Source organism: Nicotiana tabacum, chromosome 1 (assembly GCF_000715075.1).
Source record: "Nicotiana tabacum cultivar K326 chromosome 1, ASM71507v2, whole genome shotgun sequence".
Taxonomy (NCBI): domain Eukaryota; kingdom Viridiplantae; phylum Streptophyta; class Magnoliopsida; order Solanales; family Solanaceae; genus Nicotiana; species Nicotiana tabacum.
The window spans coordinates 150,287,280-150,297,333 of NC_134080.1; the positions used below are offsets into that span (position 1 = coordinate 150,287,280).

General features: G+C 37.9%; 1 protein-coding gene across 1 annotated transcript; it reads left to right on the forward strand.

Moving 5' to 3' along the window:
- The first annotated feature begins 3,386 nt into the window (after positions 1-3,386).
- LOC107759810 (uncharacterized) lies at positions 3,387-4,294 on the forward strand. Its single transcript, XM_016577825.2, has 3 exons — positions 3,387-3,686; positions 3,782-3,941; positions 4,245-4,294. The coding sequence occupies exons 1-3, from the start codon at positions 3,387-3,389 to the stop codon at positions 4,292-4,294; spliced, it is 510 nt and encodes a 169-aa protein (XP_016433311.2).
- Positions 4,295-10,054: the final 5,760 nt, after the last annotated feature.

Here is a 10,054-nt window from a genome sequence, read left to right on the forward strand (position 1 = left end):
GGGAATTTCTTGACAAAAGTGATTCACTATGTCATTGAGCTCCTCAACTCTTCTTTACTCGTGCCAAATCTCCTATGTACCCATTCTATTGTGGACTCCTTCTTATTGTCCTCTCCAGTCCTAGTTAAGATGGGATTAGGTATTTTTTCTTTAGCCACATTATGTATCCCACTCTTTCTTGGAGTAGTTTTCCCAATAGGTGATGGATTTACATCACTTTCCTTGTTTGCATCAGCATTCTCCTTGTGTAGTACATTCAAAACTGCCTCCATTTTGATTTTTTTTACTTGTTCTATTTCACCTTCTTCTAGCAAAGCAAATTTATACATGTGTATATTTATATGCATGTATAAATTTATATGTATATTGCCTTGCATTTTACATATGTTTCGTAGATTTTAAATGTGTAATGTAATAACTTGTGCTAATTCATGGTATTTTTATATGTAAGAGTCATCCGAAGGTAATGTGGCACGAAAGTGCACGATTTGAAGCAAAGAGGGAAAAAAGTGAAATTTTTGGATAGTGCAGTGCCGAGGGTAGCGTGGGGCACTACATGTGGTGCAGTTTCCAAAAGTGCCAAAATTCCCAGCGCCAAGGCTAGCACCCCACGCCACCGTGGGTGCTGGGTAGGAAGTTGTCCTACTTTGCTTGTGACAAGATTATTTCAACCCAAGACGCCCCCAACTCATATATAAGCAAGTCTGAACCTATTTTGGAGGGGAGACGCCACTTTGAGAGAAAAACACAAATACGGAACACTCGAGAGCACAGAATTCACCAATTCTTCCATCCTTTATCTAGTATTCGTAGCTTTTATGTTTAAATACAATATTTTGATTATTGTGCTGAACTTTAGTGGCTAAGAGCCTCATTATTCTGAGGTTATGGGTCGTTCTTGGTTATTGTAATTTGACGGTAGATTATTTTGCCTGATTTAATCATATTAAATTATTTATTCAATCTTGCACTTAATTATTCTATTGTGTAGCTAACAATAGAATCTACGAATTTATAGTTGAACTCGAAAGTGGAAACTATAAATTGCATATAAGGTTGAATAGAGTAAGTTCTTGAATTCGGGCATCGGAGAATAGATTCGTGATTATGATAGACATATTCTAGTTGCCTTAATTAGTTATTTTTGCAGGAAATATACATGTGTTCTTGTCAAGTTTGATTATATAGACATATAGTCTTAGGTTGGCTTGAATAGGCGAGCGAAGCGTCGAAAGAACTTCGCGGGAAAAATAAACCCTGCTAATCAACATATTAGATAAGTCAAGTGATTACATTAATAGGAAAAACACAATAGGAGAGATGTCAATCGCATAGCCCTGGAATATCTTCATCTCATTGAATTCTTTCGAAGTGTTTGTTTGGTTTACTTGCGATCTTATTTTCTTTCTTGCTTATTAGTTCGTAGTAATTTATTTACTAAAATCACAATCATTTTATTTACACTCACTTGAGCATTAAATTTATAAATAGTTTAGATTAGGCAATAGTTGATCATAAATCCTCGTGAGAACGATACTTTCTTATCACTTTATTACTTGACGACTGCGTATACTTGCGTGTGTGTTTGGACCCAACAAGTTTTTGGCACTGTTGTCGGGTATTTAGAAAGAAGCTACTTGTCTGAAATAAGCTTTTATTTATTTTTGTTTGAGATTTAGGTTGTTTTGTTGTTCTGACTCTACATGTGTTCACATTGAATGCTAAGAAGAAGTAACGGTTTGAACATTCTTCCACCTTTTTGATCCTGAACCCGAAAGACTCTTCCACAGGTTAAGGAGGGAGGCATAAACAAGTGCAAAAATTGCAGAGTTGGGCATTTTAGTCCAACCATAGCCAATCAAGATGGAAGAAAATGAAGAGAGACCGGTGATTGAGGCTGCAAGGCCTAGTCTTGCGAACATGACTTAGGCTATCGTAAAGCCTGGCATAAATGGGCACTTTGAGCTGAAACGTACATGGTGCAACTGATGGAAATTTGTGGATTTACCGAGTGAAGATCCACAAAGGCACATATAGAATATTTTAGAGATTACGGATACATACAACTATCTGAACGTCCCCAAGGACTATGTCAGGCTGTCCTTGTTTCCCTTTTCTCTGTTGGGGGAAGCAAAGGAGTGGTTGAACAAAGAGCTAGCAAAATCAATCCGAACATGGGATGATCTAGCACAAAAATTCCTTATCAAATTCTTTCCTACAAAGAAAACAAAGTCACTTAGAAGCCAAAATTTGGGGTTTCTATAAAAAGATGGCGAGACTCTACATCAAGCTTGGGAGAGATATAAAAAGCTACTCAGAGATTGGCCACATCACTGCTAGACTGATGAAGTCCTGGGTCATACTTTTGTTGATGGGTTAGGTGAAGCATCCAAGATGAATATTTGATTCGGCCTATGGATGTAGTTGCATGGCTAGCCCGTACACTAAAATCCAAATCCTGCTAAACCATTTCATGGCTAAAGATAACAATTGGCAAGGAGACGGGGAACCATGGAGAGCACTTAAACAGAAGGTAGTATGTATTATTGAGCTTGTTGATTTCTCGGCCAGGAGAATAAATAAAGCAAAGCTAGCCAATCAGGTAAATAAGATGACGATGCAATAAGCACAGCAGATTCAGTAGGTGCAACAAATGTCTACATGTTGTGTGATATATGGAGAAAGACACATGAGTAACCATTGTCCATTAAATCCTGAATCCATTTATTATGTAGGGGCAGCACAACAGGGGTCCGACGAACCAGAATACTCAGTAATGGAAACACTTACAATCCAAACTGAAGAAATAATCCCAACTTCTCTTGGGGCGGTAATCAGAGTAATAACATACCTCAAGGAAATTTCAACGTACCATAGACTCCACCAAAACAGGTAGAGGGTACTACTACTGAGTTATTAACGAAGATTTTGCTTGATAATCAACAATTTTGTCTTGATAATCAGCAACTTCGGACATAATTCAATAATTTTGAAAGGCAAGGTGGGCAAGTCGCCTCCACTCAGAATGCTAGACCTAATGGGGCATTCCAAAGTGATACTAAGACGAATCCCATTAAATAAGTGCAAGCAATTAATCTAAGAAGTGAGAAAGTATTTGAGGAGGTGCCACATAAAAGGTATGTTTCTAAAGATGTTTTTGAAAGATTGGTACCTCAACTAGAATTAGAAGCTGAAAAGAAAGATGATAAACATAGGAAGGAGATAGAGGTAAGGCCACCACCGCTTTTTCCTCAAAGGTTGCAAAAGTCGAAGGATGAGTCCAAGTATAAAGGTTTCTTAGATATCTCGAGCCAGGTGTAGGTGAATCTACCTTGGATAGAAGCGTTGCAAGAAGTTCCTAAATATGCCGAGTACTTGGAGACATCATGGCCAATAAAAGAATATTGACAGGTTTTGAAATGGTTTCACTTACTGAGATGTGCAGTGCTAAAGTACAAAGTAAGTTCCCGCCTAAGTTGAAGGATCCAAGTTATTTTACAATTCCCTTGGCAATTGGAAAACACGAGGTTGGTAGTGCCTTGTGCTATCTGGGAGCGAGCATTAATTTGATGTCACTATCAGTGTTCAAGCAGCTCAATCTTGGAGCCCCCAAGTCTACTACTATAAATCTACAGCTAGCGGATCGGTCATTAGCAGTACCTGAAGGAATGATTGAAGATGTGCTGGTGCGAGTGGGGAAGTTCATCTTTCCTGCGGATTTCGTTATTCTTGACTACATGGCCGATGAGGAGGTTCCAATTATTTTGGGGTGCTATTCCAGGCTATCGGTGGAGCACTTAATAATGTGAGGGATGGCAAACTAAAGATGAGAGTGCATGATGAAGAAATCACATTTAATATGTACAATGCGCTTAACCATCCAAAGCATTATGAGGATTTGTGCATGATCCATGTGTTAGAATCAAAGTTGATACAGCAAGGTCCTTATGTGGAGCCTACTGGCATGGAAAAGAAAATTGAGTTATAAGAAGTGATGTTGCAAGCTAAATGTGTAAAGGAAAAGAGTAAAGGCTCAGAGAAGAAATAGGAGATCCTCCTAAAGCGTGCAAGAAGGCAAAACTCCATGGAAAGAGGAGGAAACGAAAGCTCCCAGCCTGAGAAGAATAGCACAGTCTTGCCACAACTATAAATAAGGCGCTTGTTGGGATGCAACCCATCATGTATTTAATTTATTTTTATTTTATTTTTTTTAGTTTTATGTTTCGTTTGTTTTTATTTTGCAGACTTGGGGAAGTCTGAGTACCCAAAGTTGAAGCCATCGGAGCATGTTTAAGCTTAAGTGTGGAGTTGCCCGACCCTTAATATTGAGTATCATATTGCTAGCTAGGCCCTAGAGGTTCTCATGGAGTATTTCTCATCCTTGTTTTAATATCTTTCTCTGTAATCCATGCATCGAGGACTATGCATAATATAAGTGTGGGGTGAAGGAACTACTTTCTGAATTGTAATTGTATAAAACCATTCTTTATTAGTTTTTCTTTTAGAACTCGTTGTAGACATAGTCTAATTTTTCTTTTAGAACTCGTAGTATACATAGTCTAGTTTATTACAAATAAAAAAAACCACGAACTTTTCCCGATGATGGATGTCTTGGACGTTTTCTTGATGGATTAAAGTCTGATTAAAAACACCAAAAATATTTTCTTTTGTTTTTTTTGGGATAGTTAGGCAGTATCCCTTATTTTTTATTTGATGTCGGTTCTTTTCCAAGGGTGAAGCTTGAACCAGGTATTTTGGTTTTATCTTTTTAGGAGTAGGATAGGAAGAAAACAGAGTGCTCAAGGTACTTGCTGACATGTTTAGTGTTGGCACATTAGGCTATGGCGTGCGCTCTGTCTTCCTATTATATTTGATTCGAAATGTGATGCCTAAGTAATATAAATAGCCTACTCCGTGATGCATTTTCTTGGTTGTTTGACTTGTAAGTCACCTAGTGAAATATTGCTTAAAATTTCTCAAATATGTGCTTGCTCGACTTGAGAGTTGAACAAAACTGTCTTGATCGAGTCATGTGCAATGTATGTGTAAAGATTCGTGATATTCTTTGCTATCATATGTAGTCTAAAACTTACCCTGTGTGTTATTCGAAGCAAAATAATTAAGTTCAGCTAGTCTAGGAGATGACATATGCAGTTCTTTGATTGATCATAGATGTGTTTGTCACTTACAAATAAAATTTTCCCATTGCTAGACCCTTTGAGCCTATAGACCTTTTTTCTTGGCACCTACATTAAAGCTATATCCCGATTCCATTTGTAACTTGAGCTTGTTGAACTTGTACCTCCTAAGGCACTTAGTTGCTAAAAGAACTAATGTGAGAGATTTGGGAAGTAGCTTTCGAGTGGAACTATGGAAGGGCCTGTAAGGTGCACTAAAGTTGTGAAAAATACCATTAGCTGATGAACCTTAATGTATGGAGTGTGTGTAGAAAAAAAGAGAGAGAAAACAAAATTGCAAGAGAAAGAAAAAAAATATAGACAAATAATGTTGATAGTCAAAAAGAAGAGAAATACACATCTCCTAATCTCACTAATTTATGCTAGTGGGAACATAGAAGTGCTTAATTGAAGAAAGGACTATATTGTGTATGGTTTGTGGCGAGTGAGTTGGTTGAGAAGAAAACAAGCTCAATTCTTGAGTGTAGTGAATTAAAGTACTTAGGAGGATTAGTCACTATTCCTAAATGTATCCTACTTGTCCCTTAGCCTAATTATAACCCATAAAGTCCTAATTGATCCTAGATTTGTCTAGCTTAGATTAATAGAGATGTACACTACCGGCAAGCTTATGGTACGATCACGGGGATGCACTTGAATTCTTTGTGAGAGTGAGCGACTTTTGTTCAATTGTGTGATGTTCTTAATTTATGTTCAGAGTTATACTTGAACGTGTGGAGTATTTCTATATTCACTCTCTCGTTGGTTGGTGAGGGCACTTGATCTCATGACGGATTGGTAATATTTTAAACTTCTCTTGTGGGGTAAGTGCGCAAGTTGAGGGTGCTTAGTGGTAATGAGTCGACTCCTGAGGTAGGGTGTTTGCGGATAGTTTGTTTGAATTGGTTGATGCATTGTATATACTTGGTCATGTTTAAAGCCAGAGGAATGTGAAATTTGTATGTTGATGCTTTATTGTCGGTATCGACCATACTCAAAGGTAAAGTGTATGATTGAAAAATTGAATTGCTCCTCCATAGTTGATGTGTACATTGTTAGGGTGTAGTTGAGATTTCCATTGCTCGAGGGCGAGCAAGGGTTTAAGTGTGGGGTGTTGATATTCGGCTTAAAGTATGTATATTTATATGCATATTTCCTTGAATTTTACTAATGTTTCGTAGATTTCGGATGTGTAATGTAATAATTTATGCTAATTCATGGTATTTTTATGTGTAGGAGTCACCCGGAGACAATGTGGGATAAAAGTGCACGTTATGAAGTAAAAAGGGAACAAAGTGAAAATTTTGGACAGTGTAGCGCCTAGGGTAGCGTGGGGCGCTAACTGTGGTGCAGTTTCCAGAAGTGCCAAAATTCCTAGCGCCAGAGCTAGCACCCCACGCTACCCTAGGCGCTGGGTGATGGGAAGATGTCCTACTTCACCGGGAACAAGGTTTTTTCGACCCAAGACACCCCCAACTTGTATAATAGCAAGTCTAAACCAATTTTGAAGGGGGAGACGCCACTTTTAACACAAGCATCGAACATTCGGGAGCACGGAATTCATCAATTCTTCCATCCCTCATCTAGTATTCGTAGCTTTTATGTTTAAAACACACTATTTTTATTATTATGGTGAACATGAGTGGCTAAAAACCTCATTATTATGGGGTTATGGGTCGTTCTTGGTTATTGTAATTTGACGGTTGATTGTTTTGCTTGATTTTATCATATTAATTTATTTATTTAATCTTGCACTTAATTATGCTATTGGATAGCTAACATTAGAGTTTATCTACGAATTTATAGTTAAACTCGAACATGGGAACTATAGATTGCATGTAAGATTGGATAGAGTAAGTTCCTAAATCCAAGCATCGAAGTATAGATTCGTGAGTAGGATAGATATATTTTAGTTGCCTTACTTGGTTATTTTTGCAGGAAATATACATGAGTTCTTGTCAAGTTTGATTCTATAGACATATAGTCTTAGGTTGGATTGAATAGGCGAGTGAAGAGTCGAAAGAACTTCGCGAGCATAATAAACCCTGCTAATCAACCGATTATATAAGCCAAGTGATTACATCAAACAGAAAAACGCAATAGGAGAGACGTTAATCCCATAACCTTGGAATATCTCCACCTCATTGAATTCTTTCTAACTGTTTGTTTGCTTTACTTGCGATCTTATTTTCTTGCTTGCTTATTAGTTCATAGTGATTTAGTTACAAAAATCACAATCATTTTCTTTCTTTTTTTTAAGAAAATCCACTAGGCAGGTGCCTTGGGCTAGTTTTATTAATAATAAAGGAAAAAAGAACCACATAGGAGAGTACAAATAAGGGGGACAATAGCACCAGTATTGTTGCCTATATGCCTTGGTCATATAATCACTTCTTTGCTTCTCACAATGCCCTTATGACAGCCTCATGTAGAGGAATCATGGTGTAACAGCAGGCAAAGTCTCACGAGGGCATATAATCTCATACCCATTTGGATATCTTTCCAAAAGCATAGGACTAGAGCAACATAAACTGGGATAAACTTTACCTTACTAATCTTATTGAGGCAAATAAAAAGCCTATCCTACTAACAAGCATGTAAAAAGAAAGAACTAGCTAACACTAGATATTCTATAATCATCACAGAGTTTATAACATACTATGTGATGATATTACATAAAACAATGCTAATGTGATGGTAGAATAAGAATATGTAGAAGTAACAGTGATGTCCTCTCTTCTCTAATTTTGTGAAGTCTTCAACTTGTAGACGCTTATCTTCTTCATCATCCCTTTTCAAGATGTCTTCAAAATTCAGGCTTTTTTCTTTGAACGATTGGACTTTGTGGATGTGTTTGAATGGCTTGTTTTTGTTTTGCAATTCTCATTGGGAGTTTCCTTATGTTTGCGTCTTCATGTACCCTACCATCCCAACTTTTATCCCTTGTACGAGACTTCTTACTTTTTCCGCTATGCATAGGTGATAAATCACCTTTTCTTGCTGCCTCTGCTCTACACTGTTGTAACATTGCATCTTCCTCTCCTTATTTATACAAGTCTCTCCCCAAGTGCACTGGTTGTGGAATATTTTGGACGATATCAAGTGTTACAAATGCAGATTGTCCTTGTGTATGTGTCACCATTGTCTTGCTTTGATGTTGTTCGATCTTTTCCAATTTGTTCCTGCTCTTACTCACAGGACTAGTGCTAAAAGCAGTAGGATTTACAGGATTTAAGGAATTAGAACTCACCATTGCATCCAAGAGCTTTCTCTCCTCCACTGAAATAGCTGGGATGGTTGTAACAATTTGGTTCTGTCCAGAATTTACTGTTGTGACTTCTCGATCACCTATATGAGTAGCAGCTGGAATAACTTGCCTTGCAGGTGTTGTTGCAGGAGTACTGGTTGTCACAACTTGGAGCTGCTAAGTTTTTGATGTTGTTGTTGTTGTTCGATCACTAGTAGAATTAGTATTTGAGGTGTTTGGATTAATTTGATGCTGCTGCACAGTAGTTATAGGCGTTCCATCTACTGCATTTTGAATGGCAGGAGTTGAAGAAGTTCTGGGAATGAATACAGGAGCATTGAGGTTCAAATAGCTCTTTGGACTTGCTGCTGGCATTCGATCAGATTTTATCATTGCTAAGGAATCAATCTCCTCACCTTCACTATCATGATCAGCCTCTTCTGATGAATAACCATCAAAACCATCACCCCCAATCCTCTTCATCATCATCCTCTCGTTGCTCTTGCCAAAGTTTGGACTTGATAGCCATCAGCCTCACATTTGCATGTATAACATCATTGTTGTTCCCCGTTGACAACATAAGTTGCCCAGTTTCATCTTCAACCTCTCCAAAAGATTCTATTGACTACGAAGGGACCTCAAATACGGATGTGTTTAAGGTGACCAAAGGTTGTTTAACCATGGTATTATTCATCATTATTTCTTTTTGAACCTCTTTAATGATTTGTTCAACCTGTGGATTGGAAAAGTGCAGTGTAGGTGCATTGGAACTATGGGCTTGGTTGCCCATTAATTCATTCCCCAACTTACTCTTTGAGTCAATTAGTCGAGCATTCAACTTTTTTGATAAATCGATATTGCCTTGTCCTCCTTGTTCAGTACTGGCCATTGGAACATGTTGTTTGGATACCACATTATCATTTAGACCAGTTGCATCAGCTTCAAGGTCCCCAGCAGTAGCAAGAACATCGAATGAATTTGAGCTGGAACCAATGTTCAAAGCATTTCATCGAGCACCCAGGTTCTGATTTTTTGGTGAACCCCCTTTCTTTGTAAAAGATTTTCTACCTGTTACCACGTTCCAATCTCCTACCTTTTTGTTCATATCACCTCCTTTATCATACTCTACTATCTTCCCAGTTTTACTTTCCATCAATAAGCTCTTATTACCATCTTTTTCAATGTCTAAAATCTGGGCAACAGGTGCATTATCAGAGGTTTGCATTGGATTTTTTTCCCAGCTCACCTCCTGCAGCCTTTACAGCATACGTTTGTGGAATAAGCTCACCTCGATCAATAGTATCAGCTGCAGGTTCCAACACTCCTTTATCTTCATGTTATTTCCCTTCCTGATTCATTCCTTTTCCATTAGGGTCGATTTGATTTTTATTAACAGGACCAGCTTTCTCAACATGATCAACAGCCCCTTTTAAATGCATACCAGGTGATAAAATAGCTGCAGCAGTAGCAAGCCTATCATGCGCTTGCACTATTGGATTTACAAAATTGGAGATCCTTGCTAAAGCCACCTTAGCAGGCACATCTCAAGAAGGTGGATATGAACCCTTAGCAATTTGTGAAACATCACCTCTAGAATTACCCACAGTAACTTGACTTTCGTTGTTCTGAA